This window comes from Saccopteryx bilineata, chromosome 3 (assembly GCF_036850765.1).
Source record: "Saccopteryx bilineata isolate mSacBil1 chromosome 3, mSacBil1_pri_phased_curated, whole genome shotgun sequence".
Lineage (NCBI taxonomy): Eukaryota > Metazoa > Chordata > Mammalia > Chiroptera > Emballonuridae > Saccopteryx > Saccopteryx bilineata.
In genome coordinates, this window is record NC_089492.1 from 64662503 (window position 1) to 64687802 (window position 25300).

General features: G+C 38.2%; 2 protein-coding genes across 4 annotated transcripts in view; one reads left to right on the plus strand and one right to left on the minus strand.

The window, feature by feature from the left end:
* VCPIP1 (valosin containing protein interacting protein 1) overlaps positions 1-15945 on the minus strand; it is a 29276-nt gene extending 13331 nt beyond the window's left edge. The window contains exons 1-2 of the mRNA XM_066266249.1: positions 12952-15945; positions 5218-5304 (exon numbers count right to left, since the gene is read on the minus strand). Coding sequence (XP_066122346.1) covers positions 5218-5304; positions 12952-15661 — 2797 coding nt within the window. The 5' untranslated portion in view covers positions 15662-15945. The remainder of the gene's footprint in view (positions 1-5217; positions 5305-12951) is intronic.
* A 319-nt stretch (positions 15946-16264) lies between these two features.
* On the plus strand, positions 16265-24985 carry LOC136329674 (uncharacterized). 3 transcript variants are annotated; one of them, XR_010730238.1, is made up of 3 exons: positions 16265-16400; positions 22234-22373; positions 23963-24985. XR_010730238.1 is itself a non-coding variant. In XM_066266251.1 (3 exons), exon 2 carries the CDS (start codon positions 21318-21320, stop codon positions 22311-22313), a length of 996 nt encoding a protein of 331 aa, XP_066122348.1. In that variant the 5' UTR covers positions 16282-16400; positions 21027-21317; the 3' UTR covers positions 22314-22373; positions 23920-24985. The 3 variants fall into 3 exon arrangements, 2 of the variants coding, with proteins under 2 accessions (XP_066122348.1, XP_066122347.1); XM_066266251.1 differs by having other exon boundaries at positions 16282-16400; positions 21027-22373; positions 23920-24985; XM_066266250.1 differs by having other exon boundaries at positions 16282-16400; positions 21027-22373.
* Positions 24986-25300: the final 315 nt, after the last annotated feature.

Sequence of the window (25300 nt, forward strand, 5' to 3'; positions counted from 1 at the left end):
TGCTTCTCCACCCCTCTCCCTCTCCTTCCTCTCTGTCTCTCTCTTCCCCTCCTGCAGCCAAGGTTCCACTGGAGCAAAGTTGGCCTGGGTACTGAGGATGGCTCTGTGGCCTCTGCCTCAGGTGCTAGAATGGCTCTGGTTACAACAAAGCGATGCCCCAGATGGGCAGAGCATCGCCCCCTGGTAGGCGTGCCAGGTGGATCCTGGTCGGGCACATGTGGGAGTCTGACTACCTCTCTGTTTCCAATTTCAGAAAAATACAAAAACAAAACAAAACACATAGAGGATAGCTCAATGTTCCTGTCTCCCTCTCTCTCTCTCTCAAATATTAATTAAATTAAATTAAATTTAAAAATCAACTTGAAATGTATCATAAGCTTAAATGACCTAAAACTAAAACTCCTAGAAAAAAACATAGAAAATTTTTGTGACCTTGGATTAGGCAAAAATTTCTTGGATAGGGCACAAAGAATATAAATCATAAAAGAAGAAACACTAAACTGGTCATAAAAATTAGAAAGTGCTAGCCTGACTGGTGGTGGTGCAGTGGATAGAACATTGACCCAGAACACTGAGGCTCCTAGTTTGAAATCCTGAGGTCACCCAGCTTGAACGTGTGGTAATCAACATGATCCCAAGCTTGCTGGCTTGAGCCCAAAGGTGGCTGGCTTAAGCAAGGGGTCACTGGCTCAGCTTGAGCCCGCCAGCCAAGATACTTAGTAAAAACAATCAATGAACAACTAAAGTGAAGCAACTTCGAGTTGATGCTTCTCATTCTTTTTCCTTCCTCCCCCTCTCTCCTCCTAAAATCAATAAAAAAAATTAGAAAGCTCTACTCTTCAAAAGATATTATTAAGAGAATTAACAAACAAGTTATAATTGGGAGAAATATTTGCAATTTAAATGATGTGTGCCCCATATATAAAGAAAACTCTCCTCAATTAAAAAAAATAATCCTGGAAGTCCTGGGTTTGATTCCTGGTCAGGGCACACAGGAGAAACAACCATATGCTTCTCTACCCCTCCCTCCCTCTCTCTTTCTCTCTTCCCCTCCCGCAGCCATGGCTCAAATGACTTGAGCAAAGTTGGCCTCAGGCACTGAGGATGGCTCCATGGCCTACCCTCAGGTGCTAAAATAGCTCAGCTGCAACAAAGCAGCAGCCCAGAGAGGCAGAGAGTATCAGCCCATAGGGGGTTTTCCAGGTGGAGCCTGGTCAGTCAGGGAGCATGTGAGAGTCTGTCTATGCCTCTCACTTAAAAAATAATTTACACACACACACACACACACACACACACAAAATTCCAAACCAATTTTAAATTGGGGGTAGGAGTGAGATAGCAAATAAGCACATGAAAAGTTCTCAACATCATCAGTTTGTAGGGGAATGCAAATAAAAACACTAGGAAATAGCCCTGGCCAGATAACTCTGTTTGTTAGAGCACTGGCCCAAAGTGTAGAGGTTGCTAGTTCAACCCCTGGTAGGGGCACATACAGGAAAAATTGATATTCCTCTCTCTCTCTCTACCCTTCTCCTTCCTCTATGGCTAAAATCAATGAATTAAAAAAAAAAAAACCTTAAAAAAAAAACCCTATAAAAAAGCACTGCAGGCCTGACCTGTGGTGGCACAGTGGATAGAGTCGACCTGGGACACTGAGGTTGCCGGTTCGAAACCCTGCACTTGTCTGGTCAAGACACATATGAGAGTTGATGCTTCCTGCTCCTCCTGCCTTTCTCTTTCTTTCTTTCTTTCTTTCTTTCTTTCTTTCTTTCTTTCTTTCTCTCTCTCTCTCTCTCTCTAAAGTGAATAATTTTTTTAAAAAAGTCTCTCTCCCTCTCTCCCTTTCTCACTAAATAAATATATTTTAAAATAAAAACTTATACTACTAATTACTGACAAGGATACATAGCAATGGGAACCCTGGTAATTCAGTACTAGTAGGAACACAAAATGTTTTGAAAGTTTCTTATAGAGTTAAGCATATATTCACCATAATGACTCAACAATCCCACTCCTAGGTATTCACCAAAGAGAAATGAAAACATGTCCAAAGGCCTGTACACAAATGGTTTTAGTGGTTGCATTTATAGCAGCCAAAAACTGAAAAGAAAAAAAAGTGTCCTTCAACTGGTAATGAATTTTTTTTTAAATGTGATACATACAATAAATACTACTTAGCAATAAAAAGGAATGAACTAGGCCCTGACTGGTTGGCTCAGTAGTAGAGCGTCAGCCTGGCATGTGGATGTCTGGGTTCAATTCCCGGCCAGGCACACAGGAGAAGCACCTATCTGCTTCTCCACCATTCTCCCTCTCCTTCCTCTCTATCTCTCTCTTCCCCTCCCGCAGCCAAGGCTCCACTGGAGCAAAGTTGGCCAGGCACTGAGGATTGCTCCATGGCTCCCATCTCAGGTGCTAGAATGGCTCCAGTTGCAATGGAGCAATGCCCCAGATGGGCAGAGCATCGCCCACTGGTAAGCTTGCCAGGTGGAACCCAGTCGGGTGCAGGCAGAAGTCTGTCTCTCTGCCTCCCTACTGCTCACTTCAGAAAAATAAAAATTAAAAAAAATAAAAAATTTAAAAATGGAATGAACTATTAATATATGCAACTAGATAGATGAATTACAAAAGCATTAGGGTAAAACAGAAATTGGCAATTTTTTTCTGTAAAGGCGTAATATTTAGGTTTTGAAGACCATAGAGCCTCTATCACAACTACTCAATTCTGCTATTGTAGTGTAAAACAACCATAGACAATATGTAAATATGAGAGCAGCTGTTTCAATAAAACTTTATATACAATAAGCAGTGGGCCTGATAACAGCCCATAGCCAGTAATTTGCCAAACCCTGTGCTAAATCAAAGGAGCCACAAACAAAAGGTGGCACTATATAATTCCATTTATATGGTGATATAAAAAAAGCAAACATACAGAGACAGATATCAAATCAGTGGTTGACAGGGTCTAGGATTAATCAGAAAGAGACATAAGGCAACTTTTTAGAATGATGGAAATATTCTCTATCTAGATTGGGGTAGTGGTCACATGTCTATATGTTTGTCAAAATTTACATACCTAAAAAAGGTGAATTTTACTATATGCAAATTATGCTTCAATAAGCCTATCTTAGAAAAAAAGGAAGGGAGGGAGGGAGGGAGAAAACAAGCCATTCTTTGGTCCTCAGTTCAAAAACACCAAGATAAAAATTTTTTTGAGATAATCAAAAATCAAGGAGATTTAAACACCAACAGAGAGAGGGACAGATAGGGAGAGACAGGAAGGGACAGAGATGAGAAGCATCAATTTTGTTGTGGCTCCTTAGTTGTTCATTGATTGCTCTCTCATATGTGCCTTGACCAGAAGTGGGAGGGGGGCACTACAGCAGAGCAAGTGAACCCTTGTTCAAGCCAGAGAGACCTTAGATTTCAAGCCAGCGACCTTTGGGCTCAAGCCAGTGACCATGGGGTCATGTCTATGATCCCATGCTCAAGCCGGATGAGCCCGTGCTCAAGCCTGCAACCTTGGGGCTTCAAACCTGGGTCCTCTGCATCCCAGTCAAATGCTCTATCCACTGTGCCACCACCAGGTCAGGCGTGGTTATTTTTTTTAAAGGAAAAAAAAAAATAAGATTCATATTGAAGTTCTTACAGATGATATTATATTATATGTAGAATTTATAATAGTCCAGTTGAGACGGGGTAAAATGTACTGATAATTTTTGAAGTTGGGTGGTAGGTAAATAGGGGCTCATTATACTATTATTATTGCTGCTTTTATATACATTTGAACACTTCTACCACAGCCAAATTGCGGCTGGGGTTAAGAATGGGAAAAAAAGTGAGGAAGATAAAAACCATAAAATAGAGATTATGCACTTAAATTTGTACTCAGGTCAGGTAGGTGAAAAAGTAAGATAAGCCAGAGTGATAAAAAGTCTGAGCCCAAAAGCATTCACATCAAATTTTTGAAAAAATATGTATGTTCCAAATACACACACTGGAATCCTCTCTCTTTAAGACCTTAAAACTATGAGGATAGTTGTACAATCACACATCCCTTTCCAAACAATGTATACCAGGGGTCAGGAACCTACAGCTCGTGAGCCAGATGTGGCTCTTTTGATGGCTGCATCTGGCTCGCAGACAAATCTTTAATAACAAGAATAATAATGTTAAAAATATAAAACATTCTCACGTATTACAATCCATTCATTTCCTACTGCTCATGTTCATGGCTGCAGGGTGGCTGGAGCCAATCACAGCTGTCCTCCGGGACAACACCAAATTTATATTGGATAATGCGTAATGTACACGGGTCGTTATATGGCTCTCACGGAATTACATTTTAAAATATGTGGCATTCATGGCTCTATCAGCCAAAAAGGTTCCCGACCCCTGATGTATACACAATATGCAAAGAAGTTAAATATAAAATGACTTATCCTCTAAAATCCAGAAAGCACTAAAGTATATAACAATCAGCCCAAATACAAAACAAAAAACTCATTATCTGTTTCTGGGATAGCCACCAGCATTCCAACCAATTCTGCTTCTAATTTCACAATTTTTTTTTTTTTTTAGAGAGAAAGAGAGGGAGTGACAGACAGGAATGGAAAGAGATAAGAAGCATCAAGTCTTTGTTGTAGCACCTTAGTTGTTTATTGATTGTTTTCTCATATTCTCATAAGTGACTTGACCAGGGAGCTCCAGCCAAGCCAGTAACCCCTTGCTCAAATCAGCAACCTTGGGCTTCAAGCCAGCAACCATGTGGTCTTATCTATGATCCCACACTCAAGTCAGAGACCCCATGCTCAAGCTGGTGAGCTCATGCTCAAGCCAGATGAGCCCACACTCAAGCTGGTGACCTCGGGGTTTTGAACCTGGGTCCTCTGCAACCCAGGCCGATGCTCTATTCACTGCACCACCACCAGGTCAGGTTCACAATTTTTCTTCAGTTGTTAAGAATCATATATATAATTTAAATGACAAAATAGGAGCAAGAAAGTGATAGATTTTTAGTAATATTACAGCAGAAAACACAGGTGAATATCAAGACAACAATCCATTCTAATTAGGCAGGCTGCTAAAGGATATATACCTAAAAGTAACATTAGAAATGGTTTTAGAAGAATATTGTCTGAACTTTCTTAATCTTCTAACAGCTTGAATAAAGATGTTATATAAAAATAAAATCAATAAAATAGAAATTAACTATACCCATGGTTTTCTTCATAATATTGTAGAATACACCACCCTGTTGGAACATGTGAGGAAGCCCCTTTGCATAAGACCATACATCTTCTCCTGTAAAATAAAAACAGATATAGTATTAGCAACAAAAAAAAGTGTTCAATTCAGGGTTGCTTTAATATGGGTTATCATCTAACAGAGATTGCAAGGCAACCTGGTATAACAGACAAGGAGATGATATGGGATGATGAGGCTAAACCATGGCCCATCTAAAGATGGCAGCCGCTGCCAACTGCTGTCACAGAAAAGTACATCCAACGTTTCAAGATCATGTGGCCTTTCAGGAGAAGCCAGAAATCTGGATTTTTAATGTGAATGCTCTCAATTTTTAAATGTAGAAGCTAATTCAGAAATTCCTTTAAAACTACATGAGTAAATACTGGGCTTATTAAACAAAATAGATCTGATAACTCAATACAGCCTAAAGGATACTAATTTGCAACCCTGGACTAAAATAACAGAGAAGGCTATAGAAAGATAATTTATAAAAGAATAATATAAAATTATATTTTCTATACTTATGTTAAAACCAAATTAAAAAAAAAGATGGAAGAGGCTAAGAAAAAAAGTAAATAGGTAGACTGAAGATAAATAATTAATGTTGTATTCTTGTTCCAAAGGGGTCTTTTAAAAATAGAAATTTAGGGGAAAAATAAATTGTTGAAGAGATTTAGAATAGCCTTTGGAAGTTCACGAAATATCCATAAACAAACCACCATGTCACAAAAACATTTTTTCAAGAACATTCTTTGATAGTGCCTATTTCAAAAAGTTTCAAATAAAAAGTTAAGAATGATAATCATTGTTCAAGGAGTTAATAAAGAATGGAAGGAACATAAAAGTAACTTTTGGTTTGTGGAAGGTGGTTGTTTTGTTTCTTTATACTTTCATTATTTTATAATTTGATAATGTACAGTACTACTTTCATAATAAGGGCTTTTATAGTTAATTTTTGAAGAAAGATTAACTTTTTTCTTTCCTACTAGAAAATGATACTATTTGATCTGAGTTTTGAAAGTAGGTTACTAATGAAATAATACTATGTACCCACAGTCTCACAGAGCTCCAGTCCTTTTCAACATTCATAAACAAGAATATAAATTTGCATGACAGGTGGCTAAAGTTTCTTAGTATATCAGTTGAAAGTATATAAATTTTAAAAGCCCTGCCACTTAAAAGTTTCAGTTAACTAGAATATTTCTTACACATAAATTCATTACTAATGACACAGTATTACTAGAATAAGGCTATAATTAAACTTAATGAACTTAAACTTATTAAACTTCATTTGAATAAATTATTTCTATGGTGATAAGCTTTCATTTAATTATTACCAATGCTAACTTCACTGTACTCAGTATTTTATAAAATACTCTAGGGTATCATTTACTTGGAAAATATATCAAAAAATTATATGGTAGCACTTAATTTGGGGGGGGGGTAAAAATCTGAACTAAACTAGTAAACTACCCAGAACTGGCCACCCAAATACTAGTAAGAAAAATAACATTTCTTATGTATCTATATAGATATATAAATATATATGTAAATACACACACAATGGAATACTACTCAGCCATTAAAAAATTAATTATTGCCATTTGTAACAACATGGATAGATCTTGAGGGTACTATACTAAGTGAAACAGGTCAGGAGAAAAAGGACAAAACCATACAAAAAAGAAATAAAACAAAACTCACAGATATATACAATAGAATAGTAGTCACAAGAATGAAAGGGGGGTTGGGGGACTGTGAATTGGGTAAATGGTCAAATATATGACAAAAGTTACAAAAGAAAACTAGACTTTTGGTGGTGAACACACAATAGTGTCTACACATATCAAATTATGTTGTACATCTGAAAATTACATAATATTATTAACCAATGTTACCTGAATAAATTTTAAATAAATAAGTAAATATAACTTTAAGTGTCACTTCCTCTAGGGTTTTTCAGAGTGGCTAAGTAGAAACATTCCTTGTTGCTCCAGTGCCCATGAATACCACACTGCCCATTAATTTAGTTTACTTTTCTATTCCCCTTCTAGACTAGAAGCTTTTCAGAGTCAGGAAAAGGTCAGTGGCCTATCTGACTTTCTATTCCCAGGGCCTGGCACTGGGCTGGACAGTCGTAGTAGACCTTGTAGCATTTGGTGAATGAATGTATATGAATGAACTGTATAAATGAGATTTTTCCTTTTAACAAGGTCTGAAAGAGGTCCTGAAAATACTTAATTGAAAGCAGTCATGATAATGGTCTCCAATGTTACTGATAAAATATAAGTAATAGTGGCAATGATACCTCTTCATGAATCTAGTAAAACAAAACCATAGTAAAAACAAAGGGAAAGGCTTTTAGGTACAACTTTCTAATTATTAAGTAAATAAGTCATGGATATAATGGACAGCATGGTGACAATAGCTAAAATTATTGCATATTTGACCTGGCCTGTGGTAGCATAGCAGATAGAGCATCGATCTGGAATGCTGAGGTCACTGGTTCAAAACCCTGGGCTTGCCCAGTGAAGGAACACATGACAAGCAATCAATGAACAACTAAAGTGAAGCAGCTATGAGTTGATACTTCTCATTCCCCCTCACCCCTCTCTCTGTAAAATCAGTAAGTTAAAAAATACATATTGAATATTTGAAAGTTGCTAAAAGAGTAAATCTTAAAAAGGGGTGAAAAATTATTTTTCTATAATTTCATTAGAAAGCAAACCCTTAGAGAATAGGAATAGTTTTATAAAACATCTAGCAAATATTATGTTAATTCATATTTTTCTTAGTTTCCAATAATTTTACTTCATAATTCAATGGTTTCTTTATAGTACAACAGTAAAATACTTAAACTCAACACACTGTGTGTATAAATGTAAAAAAAAAAGTCTACACCACCAACTTCATTTCATACCCTGCCCTCCTCAAAAATCCTTCATTTAAAAAAAATTTTTTTAATTAATTTTAGAGAGGGGAGGGTGAAAGAGAGAGAGAAAGAGAGAGAGAGAGAGAGAGAGGGAAGGGGAGGAGGAGTAGGAAGCATCAACTCCCATATGTGCCTTGACCAGGCAGGCCTGGGGTTTCAAACCAGTGACCTCAGCGTTCCAAGTCAACGCTTTATCTACTGTGCCAACACAGATCAGGCAAATTCTTCCTTTTAATAGTCTTCATGTCTCCTACTTGAACAGCAGTTATATTATGGCAGTGGTATTATGGTTTCTTTTGGTTTATTTGATGGTTTTTCCATTTTAATAAGAAGTAATTTTTTAATTTTAAAAAGTACCTTAAAATGAAACATTTTGTAAAATATCTTTTTCTAACTTTCACTACTAATATAGTAATACAATCATGGGTTTAAAAGAAATTTAAAAGATCATCATTCCAATTTACTAACTTTAGATATTTTAAAAGATGATTTGAAGTTCCTACTTTGTAATTTATGAAGCGAGTAAATTCAAAAATATAGTATCTATATGAAATATTATTCTAAAATTTTTTTTTTTACTTACTGATGATTTTAGAGAGAAAGGGAGAAAGAGCGAGAGATAGAGAAACATCAATTTGTTGTCCCACATATGTATGCATTCATTGGTGATTCTTATATGTGCCCTGACTGGGTCAAACCCGCAACTTTGGTATATCAGGACAATGCTCTAACTCAGGGGTCGGGAATCTTTTTGGCTGAGAGAGCCATGAATGCCACATATTTTAAAATGTAATTCCGTGAGAGCCATACAATGACCCGTGTACTTTACGCATTATCCAATAAAAATTTTGTGTTGTCTCAGAGGACAGCTGTGATTGGCTCCAGCGACCCACAACCATGAACATGCGCAGTAGGAAATGAATGGATTGTAATACATAAGAATGTTTTATATTTTTAATGCTATTTTTTTTATTAAAGATTTGTCTGCGAGCCAGATGAAGCCATCAAAAGAGCCACATCTGGCTCACGAGCCATAGGTTCCCGACCCCTGCTCTAACCAAATATGCTACCTGGCCAGGTATATGAAATATCCTTTCCCCATCTCTCTCTTCCTTTCTCAAAATAAAACAAAAAAACAAAAAACTCTAAGAAAGGCATGCCTGTTTCGCTCCTTTAACTCAGTTCTTTAAGTGTATAGAGCCCATACAGCTTTTAGTGTCATCATCAACAATGATATATTTATCATACACATACCAATACACAAACCTGTGTGTAAATGTGTACATATACACAAACACACATACACACACACAGTCTTACTCCTGGGGAGTGCAAATGCTGAAGAAAACTAACATTTTACTTTATACATACTTGAATTCTTCACATTTTAAAAATAATTTTGTGATTGAAAAAATATGAAAGAAAATTAAAGGTATCAAAGTAGCTTAGTACAGAAAGGAAGAGAATCAGTTTAATTTAATCTTCAAAGTACAAATAGTATGAAATTGTAGAAAGTAAATATTCTACTTAAAAATGAAAAAGCACATGATCCTAACTATCAAGAATTCAACCTATTTAATGAAGATATAAAAGCTATTTAATGAAGATGAAAGCTATAAAAAGTATAGGATGCCCTCAGTTGGGATCCTGCAGATAAGTTTAAGTTTATGGAAGGCAAGGACTATTTCTGTCATCTCTGTACCTAACTCATAGGAGACATTCATTTTGCTGAAATAAATTCATTCATTCAGCAAGCATTTTCTTGGTATCTAATAAGTGTCAGTCCCTGTACTAAGTGATAGTGTTTTCATTGGTGAATAAAACAGGCTACTGTCCCTGCCTTTATGGAGTTCATAATACAGTTGGGGAAGCAAGTGAATAAGTAAACCAACAAATAAGAATTTGAAAACTTGTAATAGGTGCTATGAAAGAAATGAAAAGGATACAATGATAGAGGTATCTACTTAGAGTGGTTAGCAAAGGTCTCTCACTCTTAGATAAGGTGATCAGAAGGAGAAAGCCTCTCTTAAGGTGGTATTTAAGCCTAAACTTAAATGAGAAGGAGCGAGCTATTTGAACAGCATAAAGTTTGATGAGCTATTTTCTAAATTAACATATCGGCAGCTTAGTTCACATTTGGTAATTCACAAAATAATTCTGCACTTTGAAACTTGCAGTTTTCTAAATAAGCCCTGTCATTTTCCATTTTCCAGACCACTTCAATCTCAACATCAATAGTTTCCCACTACTCTACATAACGTTTTGTATATATAACTATCCCTAGTTGACATTCTTACAAGCACACCACTTTTTATTAAGAGTATCTTCTATATAATTCAAATATAGTTAGTAATAATTATATATATATATTGCCATATATATATATATATATATATATATGGCAATGCCTTAGCATTATAAGCAGAAAATCTCTTAAGTGTCACCATTATAAAATTAGCAAAACACTCTTTTCTTGTTCAAATTTTGTGTCTGGAGTAGAAGGAGAAGACAAAAAAATTTTGTGGTTTGTAAGGGTAGTAACATAAATGTTGGAGGTAAAGAGGGAAAGGATCATAACAGGAAGACATCATCTTGGTGAACTCATTGCAGTCCAGTCTATTACTCAGATATTCAGGTTCAGAAACCTCAAACCAAAATTTAAAAAGTGACTAATTATAAACCAGAATTATATTGTACTAATTTTTGTTAAGAAATATGGCTGACCAGACTTTTAGACTACTGATAATAATCTCATCCATGCCATATAATCCTCATTTACACTCTCAACTGTACATCAACATTTATATCAGGATGCTAAACCAGAATCAATGCTTGATGAATATGGAAACAGTAAAAGGACAGAGATCTTTCAGCCAGGACATGATGAGGACTGACCACATATTCCTGCCCCTCAATAGAGATTACCTTCCTAGTTTCCAGAATTTTCATGAATCACAAATGATGTATCTTTCCCCTTTGTACAGCAGTGTATAAACAGCACCAAATTCTGCTTTTCAACTTTTTCAATGTTCAGTGCTGACCATCCATTCCATTTCTGCTGGCACAGCCTTTGTTTAGATATGTTAAGGTCATCTATTTAATTCAATCAAAAACATTTCAAAGTGCCTGTTACCTGCTGGGCACTATAGTAGGTGCTTAGCATCCAAAGTTAGTTATGAACTGAGCCACATTCTCAAGAGTTCATCTTCTATTCAGGAAGCCTTCTCTTTCCTAATTTTAACCTGGAAGATTGTTGTTGTTGTTTTCTGCACATATCTAATTTTATCCATTTTGTGCTGATGTTATTTAATTTTCAGAGTTCTACAGCTAATATACTGTTACCTTGTATACCAATGATGAGGTGTATTTTATACAGAGGAGCAACTGAAGTACTGGGGAGTAAGCAATTTACTTGAAATCACTAAGTTAATAAGGAGCCGAGATTCAAATTCTCAGTCTTTCTAATTCCAAAGATCATACAATATTTCTTTATTCCATGCAATTAACCTCTAAGAAACTAAAAACTCTGAGAAAGAAATATGTAAAGTGCCTACTATATTTCTTGATATATCTCCCAGTTCAATGACTATGTCTACTAAAATAAAATCAGCAATATCAAGTTATAAATTTGTACAGGGCTTTTAGATCTCCTATTAACTACTAGACCCCCTAATTTAAAAAGCCAAGAATAAATAATCTTCATTTTGGAAAGTCAAGACCCAATTCACTGATATTTAGTACTCTTGGAAAACAATCAAAACCCAGGTCACTTTTCTAGTTGAAAGCTCTAATCCCAGCAAAAAATAAGGCCCTTATTTTTTGGGCCTTAAAATTTACTTTTACTTTAAGTCTTATATAAATCTTACATAAAATTTATTAGCATTAATTTAAAAACACAGATTAAGCAAATACAAATGTAAAAAGTGCACCTGGATCATATCTCCAATCATTTAAAGCTTTAAATTACATATTCTGTTCACAATATATTTTCCTTTATGCTGAATTATTAAAAAGAAATGCTTCTTATGCAACCCCATTAACATCTACCTCAGTTTTCATGTTTTTCATTAGTTACAAAAGCTCATTACAATTGATGGCAAAGAGTCACTGAATAAGGAAATCACTTGAACACAAATAGTAATGATCAAATAAGAAAAATGTGATGAACTGGAAAAGGAAGAACAGCAAATGGAGGAGAGAGACTATTAGGTGGGGAGTGCAGTCTGAATAAAAACATCAGAAACTGCAATTCATCAAACAGGAAGTCCCAAAGTCACATGATATGCAATAAAATAAAATTTAAAAATAAATGTAAAGGGAGGAAAGAAAAGTGGGCAGGCTCAACAGAACCAAGAGGAGGGAATGAAAAAAGCTTTAAATGGATCCATTACAAGCCTATTTAAAAGAATAAGTTATTGAGGTGGTAAACACACAATACAATATAAAGTATATATTATAAAATTGTACACCTGAAACTGATATAATTTTATTAACCAATGTCACAATAAATTGAGTAATTTTTTAAAAAAGAGTAAGTTATATTTAAATAATCTGGTGATCATTAAGATACTATTTTCACTTTATTAGTTGTGTTTTCCTAATATTTACTCAATAGAGAATCATACTAATATCTAACCATTAACTGTCAAACAGCTAAATAATATAACTAGTTTTTATGATGACTCCAGGTTTTTTTCCCACAAAAACCGAAAAAAAGTGTATTATATTCACAATTAGATTAAGGACTACCATATGAGTTAAATTGATCTTACCCATGAGCGTTGCTAAAAGACACAAGGAGTACATTTCTTTGTCAGCTTGCTCCTGAAGTTCCTTAGATGACAGTTTACCAGTAGCAGCAATCTCTTCTTGTTTCACAGTGTGAGGCGAGTGTGCTGCAGCAGACTGACCACCTTCTGCTTTACTTTTTAGAATCTCTATTGAAATTCTGTCACCATGCTGTAAAAGAACTGGCTCCTTTTCCATTCCTGCCTGGGGTGGCATTAACTCTTTAGGAGGAAAGCCATATCGAATACACTGTAAATATGGAGGAATGTTGAATTCTCTGGCTATGCTTTCCTGAAGTTCAAAAAAGGTAGTTGAAGACTTAAGTGTAACCATGGACTGTCGTCCATCATTAGTTGTTATTCGGATCTTCTTCTCTTTAGAAGTTGTTGGTGAATAGGGTGACTTGGTAGGGGTAGCAGGTGCAGAGGATGGCCCATCACGAATGGCACTGGGAGAAACAGTCCTGGGCTGTCCTTTTTGTTCTTGTTTTAACTTCTCTGTTTTCCGTTTCTGCATTACAGAAGCCTGTTCCGTAATGTTCTGTTGAATAGTTCTTTCAGTTTTACTCATATTTAACTCCTCCTTGTGCAAAGTTTTTGTTTTCTGTCCAGTAAGAATAATTTTAGTTGGAAGCTGAGACTCTGACTCTTGTCCTTGTACATCTCCAACTCTTTGGGCATGAGCACCATCTATATTTACAGGAGTATAATCATCAGGATTCTTTTTGGCAGTTTGATGCAATATAGTGTGGACAACTTTCTGAACTAGGATTTCACTCCCAAATTCACCAGGAAAGTGTTTGGTAACAAGTTTCATTGCAACATCATAAACATTACTATTCAAAGATGAATCACTTTCATACTGGAACCAATATACTGTTTCTCTGACCACTCTGCCACCCCATTCCAAAGTAATAGGAAAAGCCTCTGGTAGATTGTCATACTCTTTACCATCCCAAAAATGTTTGAATCCACAACCACATTTGCCACCAGTGGACCTAGTATTAGTTCTGTCCCCATCCAAATACACAATAGACCCATCTCCTCTGACTCTTCGCACAGATGTGCCATGACACCAATTACATGCTGTAAGGTTACTCAATCCATAGTCTGGGAGTAGAACATCTTTCACTGGATCATATGAGCAAACCAAATTGTTCAAAGGAAAGCTGTAATTTTTGTCAGGCCTCAGCTGTCCATGAGTACTTTTTGCCAGGTTATATAGTTTCCCTCCTGGAGCCAACCACTCTGGAGGTACATGAAGTTCAGAAAGGGCACCACAGAGCAAACACTTGTGAAGGCGATTATCCATCACTGCTTTTTTAGCAGCTGCTGTGACTTCTTCAGGCTGAACTCCTATCACCCCAGTCCTCCTGTAGAAATACTGATGGACATCAGCAACCAAACTAGGGTGGATACCGTGTTTGTCCATAAAGACTTCTTCCATAGCAGCAACAAGTCTAAGTAAGTATTTATCCTGCAGACTTCTGTCTCCTCCAATAACACAACCACCATCCTCCTCAAGTTTGATGTACTTTTTAATAAGTTCCTGAGGCACGCCCCATGCTTTAGGAAGCAAATTCATAGGCAGTTTGGGCAAAGCAGCTCCTTTTATGCCTACCAAGGGGATATAATGGTTTCTACCAGAGCTGCTCCATGCAATACAGATTGGTTTGTTCAAATGACCATCTCTCCCAGTGCACTTCTCTGCAGGGATGAGCCCAGGCAGAAAGGTGGCTGAATAATCACCAGAGCTTCTCATGCCACTGAGAGAATCTAACAGAATAATAGGGCGATGTAACACATTGGCAAGTCCAAATATGTGGATGTTCCTCAGGCCCAAGGGAACACCCTCAGGCGGTACAAACAGAGGGTCACACTCATTGATAATGTCCTCCCACTCAGCAGCATCAATAAAGTCATGGAACAAGGCTTGATATCTGGCCAGGTGCTGCTGAAAGTGCTGTTTCAGATTCTCTCTTAAGGCATGCCAGAAGAGCTCCCGGCCTACTAGAGCCCGGGACACAGCATGCACCAGGCAGTGTCCATCCCCGTCCACGTGCACTGGAATGAGGCATTCCTGACTTTTATTGGCCCGCTTGATGTCCTCAAGAGTGTCGTGCAAATATAGGAGGCTTCCGGAGCGGTCCTTGCCATAGCCCACCGTGTTAACATGCTCAGGCTCGATGAGGAAGGCGCGGTCACCCAGTAAAGCGCAATCGAACAGTTCGCCCTGGTTCATGTCCCGGAGAAGCTTAGCCCGGCCTGTCTGTTTGTCCATTCCATAGCGCGCTAATATGGGCGACAACAATTTGCAGTGATAGTTGGAAAGGCCCATCACCTTTACCAGTTCCGTGGTCTTCTTGGGTGCCCCCGTAACCCCCAGCAGCGCGTTCCGCAGCAGGTTGTGTAGCACCACGTCCGGGTCGGTCACCTCCTCCACCCCCAGCAGCTGCTGTTGCTCGTGCCGCTGTCCGCACTCGGTACACTCGATGCTGACAGAACCGGAGGCCGGGAAGAACAGACGAGCCTGGCACTTCGGGTCTGGGCAGCTGCCGGAGAGGATTCTCCGGTCTCTCCGCTTCGTGAGCAACCCTGTAGCAGCCACCGCCGCCGTCAGGGACGACGAAGTCTGCGGAGCTTCAGGGGGAGGAGGTGGCGGCGGCAGCGGAGGCGGCGGCGGCGGCTGAGACATAGTTCTCGGTTCTCGTGTCTCGCTCCGCGTCCCCAGCGACCCTCAAAGGCTCATAGCACAGACCCCCACCGGCCCAACTCAGTCTAGTCCAGGCCCGGGGCGAATCAGTTTCCTTTCCCTACCAGCTCCTCCTCCTCCTAAGCGAAGCCGGAAGCGCCGGACGTTGTTTCTCTTCTTACTTCTCCACTGCCGTAGCCGTTGCCCCGAACGTAACGGCCACCACCCTACCCAGCACTCACACTCACTCACTCACTCTCGCTCTCTCTCCTCAGACACACAGACATACACGCTCTCACTGAGAATGCGCAGGCGCAGCTTCGCTCTGCCCTCTGGGAATTAGAGTCTTCCAGTCTCTCTCTTGGCGTCAAGTTCTAGGATCTTAGGTCCTATAAGAACTTCAAGTACCGTGAGGCTACACGGTTCAGCGTTCGCGGAGAGGAGGAAGAGGAAAGGGGCAGAAAGGGAAATCGTCACTTGAGTTGTCTGCCGGGAGTTGTAGTTTTATCTGTATATGCTTTGCCATCTTCCCCACTCTAGAGCCCAAGCAAAAGAGTGGTGAGAAACAACCTTTCCCAGGATGCACTGCGGTACGCCTTGCTTCACTTCCTCCTCAGGCGGAGGGAAGGATACAGGAAAACTTGCTTGATAAAAAACAGAGGGGTGTGGGTGTCCGAAGCGAAGGGTCTGAAGTTCACGACTTCTAGAAGGGGAGGGAAATGACAGGCTCTCAGTGAAGAAGGTACAGTAAATAAATGTCCAGCGATATGGCGGGCCGGGAAGTGGAATGAAATGGCGTTCTCTAGGCTGGCGGTCATAAGAAAAAAGGGGGAAAATATGAATTGATTATCGGATTGTTTAAGGTCTTTTTTTTTTCCTGCCACACTTTTTTTTAATTCTCGTTCTTCCCACTGTTCCCAGCCACTGAGGTGCTTGAGCTCCATTTTCTGCCTTTTTTCTCTCTTTACCTGGGTGTCGATTAAGGCGCCATTATTCCTTCACTGACCGTCTTTGCAGTTTATAGTTTAAATAATACCTCTTCCCTTCAGGCCATCAATAACTTCTTAATAAATGTCTGTTATAGCATTTACATACACTATATCATTTGCTCTTCCTAATAACCTTGTTAGGAAACATGTCCAGAAAGGAAATGACTTAAGTTTACAGTAAGTGACTAGATAGGTACTGACCTAGATCTGTACCCATTTTACAGAAAGGGACACAGGCAGGAAAGGTTAGGCCAGTATTGATAATATAGTAACTAACTTCGGGTTACTATTGTAGTTGTTGACAAAGAAGATCCAGTCTAAGAAAAAGTTTTATAAGAGTTTATTTAAGCCAAACTGACACAACTGCCAGGAAGCAAAACCTCAACGGATTGAGAAAATGCTCCAGAGAGTGGCAGTTTTGCAGCTTATTTTAAACATTAGAATCAAAGGGCAGGTGTAAGGAGGATTACATGAAATTCATTGATGGCAAGGTAGGAAAGTCTCTGAGATTGGATAAAAAGTAAAATGGAGAGACATCTTTTACACTGGTGGGTGCAGGATAGTTAACATTTACAGCACATAGAGATGGTATGTGGGCAACAAGATAAAGTGTGGTCTCGAGTTCTGCGGTTGTGCCTTTGAGGGATCTGGAAAATTACTGGAACATTTCAAAGGTATGTTTTCCTAGTTGCACAAAGACAGGAGACAACTTCAAAGGTAAAGACTGACCTTCTCAAGAAAGAAGCTACAGAGCTAGGATGGGACTACCCCCATGACCTGCTTTTCATTAGAAATTTTTATGTTCAGACCACCCTATGTGGTTACTTTGGTCTCTGGGTTTTTAAGAGCAGCCATGCAGGCATCCCCTGAGCTTGTCAGGTTTATATGTGGCCCTTTTTCATCCACACAGTGTATGTCCTATGTTCTTATATGTTATCTGACTTCCATACTGGGTCTGTGCTACCTTTACCAGGTGTGGTCAACTCCATTTACAGTTACAGAAGCAGACTAGAAAGAATTAAGTAACTTGTCCAAGGTCAAATCACCCTTTTATCTCAGACTCAGTGCTTTTTATAGTACTTTCTCTAAAAAAGAAAAGAGCCCTTAAGATCAGACCTTTTGTTAAGTCTCAAGGTCTCCTTTTAGTGACTCCAGGTGTTGTAAGAAGTACTAATAAGGAGATGAAAGAGCTTTATTTCATTACTTGTGTGCTAGGAAACTGCCTTGTCATGGAAAACATATTCATATATTAATTGAAAGCTAGTATTTAAATTATTGTACAGTCTGCCCCTTTCACTTATCATTCTGGAAATTCTTGCTTTGAAAACCTTAGATAAGTGAATTTGCTCAAAATTTCTGTAACATTTTGCACAAGATAGATAACATCAGTGCAGTCCATGAGATCATTTGAGTTCTGTAGCTGCCAAGGGAACTGTTTACCTGGTTAGGTTTTTTGAGTAAATAGAATTTGATGCTTGAAATAAACCATCTGTAAGGTACTCCTATAGAGTCTTAGTACTGATTTTCATCTAATTATTGTAATAATTTTTTTCCAAAGAAAGAATATGTTTGGAAGAGAAATCCTTCAAATGATAATTAGTTACTTAATCATTTCTACTTCACCCATGCAAAAATAATTTGACCTTTAAACAAGTCGTTATTGCTTCTCGGCCTTTTGGCTAAGATCAAGTGTAAACAAAGTTGTTAATGGTATTTACCTTGAAGGGGATAATTTTCAATAGTTGTTTTTTTTTTCAGAACTTATGCAGAAAAACTTGTTTATAGTATCTGCTTTGACAATAGTTTGGTGGTAATGAATTAAGTGATCTTGGAACTGAGTTTTAATTGAATATTTATAAATTGAGAAATTAGATATGCTCTTTAAGTAGAAATTATTTTCTTCTAGACCTGAGAACTTATGTCTGCAGTGAAGTTTTTTTTTTCTCATACAGAATTCAAAGAATTGAATTATGAAAGCCTTGGAGTACATGAAAGCTGACAGAAGTGTGTAGTTCTAACACTGGCATGTACTTTTATGTCTTAAACTCACCAAGCCAAATTTTCCTTATTGGTAATACACATAAACAGTGAAATCGATTTCTTAAATTGCACCTAAATTTATCATTCTGAATCGTACTGTAACAAAATAACCACTTTCCATCTGGTGAAGAAATGGGCAGCCTTTCTCGCTTGTCAAGCACAATCCACTTGACTGATCCAGTGCTCATTTCCATACATGGAACCCTGATTATTTAGAATCATTCTTCCCAAACTAAATTTGATAGTTAAACCCATTTGTTACTATAGTTCTAGTTTTAAGAACTATACTTTTTGATACTTATCACACTCTCCCTTCCTGTCTCTCTCATCTAAAAAAAAAAAAAAAATACTTAGACTTTTGAGAGAAAAAATAGAAGTACCCTGGTGTAAAGCATAGTTAACGGTTAAGGGCTGGAAGTAAGTTTTCAAGCAATTCTAGAATTAGATCTTTTAACCTGAAAGTCACATAATTAATGAATCTATAGATGTAGTCAAAGTTCATAGAGTAAGAAAGCTAACAAAGGAGCAATAATATTAACCATGCCAAGTTCAACTGGTGAATTAATTCTTTACAGGCACATAAAAGGCATGTGTGCCTATAAAATAAGAAAAAAAAAATTTAGGATAAAATATGACATTCTGTTTGTTTGTTTTTATTTTTTTAGGTGAGAGGAGGGGAGATAGTGAGGCAGACTCCTACATGCACACTGACCAGGATCCACCAGCCTATGCTCAAGCACCTAGCCGTTTTTAGTGCCTGAGGCTGATGTGCTCCCATCAGCTGAGCAATTGTCATAGGACAGGCCCAGGGTCATGCTGGAACCAATCAAGCCACTGGCTGTGGGAAGGGAAGAGGGGAGAAAGGGGGAGCAGGAAGGAGAGAGAAGCAGGTGGTTGCTTCTCCTGTGTGGCCTGACCAGGGATCGAACCCAGGATGTACATATGCTAGGCCAAAGCTCTATCCACTGAGCCACCGGCCAGGGCCAACGGGCCAAAGCTCTATCCACTGAGCCACTGGTCAGGCCAACATTCTGTTTCTTATAAGGCCATGGGAGTGCTGAAAATTTTAATCTCCTTACATGAGATACACACACTTCTTTCTTCTTCCTTCAAAATTCCATGATCTGCATTACCTAATAACTTTTATAAGATTTTTGTGGGATACATAATAGTTCTTTCTCTTGTCTCAGTATTTCAGATGGGAAAAATGAGCTGAGCATCTAATGTTAGCTGCTCTGACACATAACTCTTCCACAACCATCACCCTAGCATCGCTATCTGAAATTCATTCTGTTTTTCATAATTTCTAGTATAGCACTTCTAAACTTCCTGGATTGCTTTTAACAAACCTGGTAAATATAAAAGCTAAAGGCATCTACTTAACATAAAAATAAAAATCCCCCATTAAATTTAATTTCTAAATTAAAAAAATAAATAAAAAAATACACAAAAATCATCCACAACAGAACAAGCATTATTGGTTTTTCTCATTTATATTGGAAAAGGAAAGGGATTATAACTTTAGGGATAGTTTTAAGTCAGCCACATTCTTTCTCCTATGAAATGTACAACTGTACTAAGAATTGACTGTGTTATTTCAGATCCCTACGCCAGACAATCAGATGGCAAGTTACAAGCTTTTGTTGAAGCTTAGGGTGGCTGTGGGAGGGACTTAATCACTGAAGCAGATATTACAGGAACTTAAAGAGATGCAGGCCATCCCTCTCCCGTGGGAGCTCACAGTCTAATAGAATAGCCTGATCTAAACTGTTCATAAATATAAGTAAAATAAGCATATAATCGATCAGAGCAATACAGGAAAATAAATATCACAAATTCTTTGAAAAATATATTGAGGGCTTAGTATAAGGCAGGTGTTTTTTTGATGTTTTTTTTATTTATTTTTTTACAGAGACAGCGAGAGTCAGAGAGAGGGATAGATAGGGACAGACAGAAACGCAGAGAGATGAGAAGCATCAATCATCAGTTTTTCGCCGCAGCACTTTAGTTGTTCATTGATTGCTTTCTCATATGTGCCTTGACCGTGGGGCTACAGCAGACTGAGTAACCCCTTGCTCAAACCAGCAACCTTGGGTCCAAGCTGATGAGCTTTGCTCAAACCAGATGAGCTCATGCTCAAGCTGGCAACCTCGGGGTCTTGAACCTGGGTCCTCTGCATCGCAGTCCGACACTCTATCCAGTGTGCCACCGCCTGGTCAGGCAGCAGGTGTTTTTAAATATATTATCTTAATATTTAAAGCAATCCTGTGAGATAGCTAGTATTGTCCCTATACAGATGAGAAGATGTAACTGAAAGGTTAACATTATTTTCATTACAGGGGATCCTCAGGTTGCAATGGTCTCAACATACAGCATTTCAAGTTTATGACGCTCACTCCCATAAAAACTTTAAAAAATTGAGATGAGAGTGTTTCAGCTTACGCCATTAGCATTGTACTTACGGACTATCTGGGCAAACTAGTTTAGTTGCGCGTGGCAGAAGAATATGCAGTTACACAGCATATGAGTGAGGGAGTTGGCATCCCCCAGTACTCTTGTCTACGTATTTTGGACTGTTAAAAGTGCAAGTGTTTCGTTTGTGTTGCTTTGGTGACTTTTTGGCCCTTATCATGGCTCCTAAACGAAAGTCAGAGTCTTCAGATGGTAGTGCTTCAAAGAAGAGGAAAGCTATCACAATGGAAGTGAAATTAGACATTGTAAAGAGATCAGAAAAAGGAGAATCAGCAACAAACATTGGCCATGTGCTAGGCCTTAGCCGCTCTACAGTAGCAACAATTATCAAGGATAAAGACCGTATCCTAGAGCATGTAAAGGGATCAGCCCCTATGAAATCTACTGTGATTACTAAACAGCGAAGTGGCATAATGATTGAGATGGAAAGATTGCTAGTTTTGTGGCTGGAAGACCAGCATCAGCGACATATACCAGTTAGTCTAACGTTGATTCAGGAGAAGGCTAAACAATTGTTTGAGGAAATAAAACATGAAAGGGGGGAAGGGAGTGAAGAGTTTGTGGCTAGTAGGGGTTGGTTCATGCGTTTCAAAGCTCGTGCCAACTTGCATAACCTCAAGGTGCAGGATGAAGCTGCTGGTAGGGAAATGCTCCCTTCTTTGAAGGTCAGCCTTTTAGCTTCCTCAAGCACCCAGGACACATCAGGAAACATAAGTGTAAGCAAGAAAGGCCTTTCAGCTGCTAAGAATATAACTGTTGACAAGACATTTACTACCAAGGGTTTGGCAGAAGGTTTTTCTATGGTAGAGGATGGGTTGGCAAAATTTCAGGCTGAGGACCCCAGCGATGACAGATTCAGTAAGGTCTACAGAGATGTTATGGGAGCTTTGCAATGCTATAGGCAGATTTTGGAAGAGAAGAAGTCATCAACCTTCCAGACTAGTCTGAAACAATTCTTTATGAAGGTAGAGAGGCCTGCAACAGATCCTGTACCCTCTACATCAGCTGCTTCTCGAGGTAAAACACCTGTAGTACAGATAGAATCATCTCCAGAGTCTCCTGCATGTTCCTTAGGCAATCCTGGTTCACCTGACGCAGTATCTCCAGCACCTTCTGCAGGTTCTCCTGCCTCTCCAGCTTCCTCCTCCCAATAGGTCAGTCTCTCCCACCTTGCAATGCCCCTTCCAGTGTGCCAGCGAACCACAGGAATAAAGGTAAGGAATTTTTTTATGCTCAATTTTTGTCATTTTTTTTCTGTTATTACAGTATAGTATATTTATGTCCTTTTCCTTTTTCTGTGGCTTAGTTGTGTTTTTCTGTTCTAGATTATGATTTTACAACTGTGTTAAGTTCCTTAGGCTAGGATGTGTTTCATCTCACACCAAAATTTGGGTTACATCACTGTTATAGGAATGGAACTGTGTCGTAACCCAAGGACACCCTGTATTACCACCCAGCTAGCAAGTGGCAGAGCTGGGTGGGCTTCAAATCAAGATTTTCTTCCGTGTTCAGCCCCTCACTCTTTTCACTACCTCACAACTACTTAGTGATTTGAGAGAGAATTAGCCAAAAAATGAGTGCAAACTGCTGGCTAGTGGCCAAATTTGGCTTAGATGTGTTTTTGTTTGGTCATCAGCAGTTAACTGTTTTTAAATGTGAGCATCTTTGCGCAATGGCGAGCACTTCACTCTTTAAGGTTGTGTACCAGGCCCCCTTGATGCAACTTACCTGCTGGCTCCAAAAAGCATTATTATCAAACAATCACTGGGGACAGAAAGGAGCTATTCTCAACATTATCCTGAAGAAGCTATATCCAAGGGTGGAAGGAGAAATATATGAACAAGAATTGTAGAGAGTATTTGAGGAAGAATGATTGGCAGTATTTATCATTATATAAAGGTGAGAGAGGACAAGTACAAAGGTAGATGTTATGACTTAGCACGGCAGTTCTCAAACTTTAGTAAGCATCAGAATTAAAACGTAAGGCTAAAACATTGCTGGGCTCCACCTCAGAATGAGTGCGTCTGGGGTGAAGCCTGAGAATTTGCATTTTTAACAACTACTCTGATACTGCTGGTGCTGGTCCAATTATTATATTTTGAAAATCACTGCTTATCAGACTGTAGGGCGCTTTGGGGGAAGGGCTTAGCCAAGGTTTTGCTTCTGTGTTTCTGTTGTTTTAAGCACAAAAGGAATTGCTTGATGTAGTACAAAAGGAATTGTTTAGAAATAAGTAAAGAAGAAGAAAATTAAATTAGTCTGTTATCAATTAGCTGTAACAGTCTTTAACATTTCTGATTGATCTTTTCATTTCTCCTTTCTAAAAATAAAAGTGTACTTTAAAAATAAAATCAAAGGTATATTATTATCATCATAGCTACTGATACTTGATTGGGCATCTGTTATGCACCAGGGTGCATACATTTACTTTATATACATTTACTTAATTGTTATAATATCCTATGAGCCAGATACTGTTGTTATCATTCTTATTTTACAGATGAGGAAACTGAGGCACAGAGGGGTTAAGTAAGTTGCTCAGTGTTTCACTGCTAGGAAGTGGCATAATTAGTATTAAAATTCAGGCAGTCTGACTCCAGAGCCTGTATGCTTAACCATTATGCTATACTGAGTCTTATGCTCTACTAGTGCATACTGTTTTTAACCCATATTGTTTAATCACATCATGAACAATCTTGATAACTTTAATATTCTTGTCCAACATTAATATGAAATCCTACTGTTTTCTATCCTTTACAGGCATTCTTTGATTTATTGCATTTTGCTTTATTGTGCTTCACAGATACTGCACTTTTTACAAATTGAAGGTTTGTGGCAACCCTTCATGGAGCAAGTTTAGTGCCATTTTCTAACAGCATTTGTTCACTTTGCGTCTCTCTGTCTACTGACAAAGATGCCCTGAAGATTGTTGACAACAAAGGATTCTGAATATTACATAAACTTTGTTGATAAAGCAGCAACATTGTTTGGATTGACTCCCAATTTTGAAACAAGTTCTCCTGTGGGTAAAATGCTAGCATCCAGCATCACATACTGCAGAGAAATCAACTTTGAAAGGAAGAATCCATCAATGCAGCAAACTTCATTGTCTTATTTTAAGAAATTGCCACAGCCGCCCCCACCTGCAACCCAGATAAGTCAGCACCACCAATATCAAGGCAGGACCCTCCACCAGCAACGAGTTTATAAACCACTAAAGACTCAGATCTGATGGTTAGCATTTTTGAGCAATTAAGTATTTTTAAATTAAGGTATGTACAGTTTTTAGATCTATTACCAGTGCACACTTAATAGATAACAGTATTGTATAAACATTAACTTTTATATGCACTGGGAAACCAAACAATTTGTGCAACTTGCTTTACTGTGATGGTTTGGAATGAACCCACAATATCCCTGAGGTATGATGGTAAAATATTTCAAACAGTCAAAAGTGTACAGCAAAATATTTGAAATACTCATGCACTCACTACTTGTTTAACAAATGTTAATATTTTAGCATATTTTCTTTAGAATCCCTCCTTTCTTAAAAACAAATAGACTTAATAAGACTGTGATTTTGAGGTTTAATTTTACTAGTAAAACAAAATTGTGCCTTATGAGTTATAAGGGAAATTACCATTTTCCTAAATAAAATTAGGATATTTGTCAAACTTGATAATGGAGGAAGAATTTCTATGTAGTGAACAACCCCATAGTTACTGTTGTCATTATCATGCTATCCCATTAAATACTCCTCCCCCTTCCACACCCATGGGCTTTATTAATTACTTGGTGATAAATGTAATAAATACAGTAACATAAAGCTCGGTTGTGACTTGTATGACTTACTCTGCTTTTATGCTGCTTGGCCTACCTCCATGTGGTGAAGATCAGATTCCACCAAGGTGACATCTCAGCATTACTCAGTGGAACTGTCTGCACTGGTGAAAGAATCTTATGCATCTCCTTAAAGCCAGCCACACGTGGCAGCCACTAGCCACGTGTGGCTGGCTATAAGGCACTTGAAATGTGGCTAGTGCAACTGAGAAACTGAATGGTTCATTTTAGATAAATTTAGGAAGCCACATGTTGTTAGTAGCTAACATATTATACAGCACAGATCTAAGGCCTCAAAGTC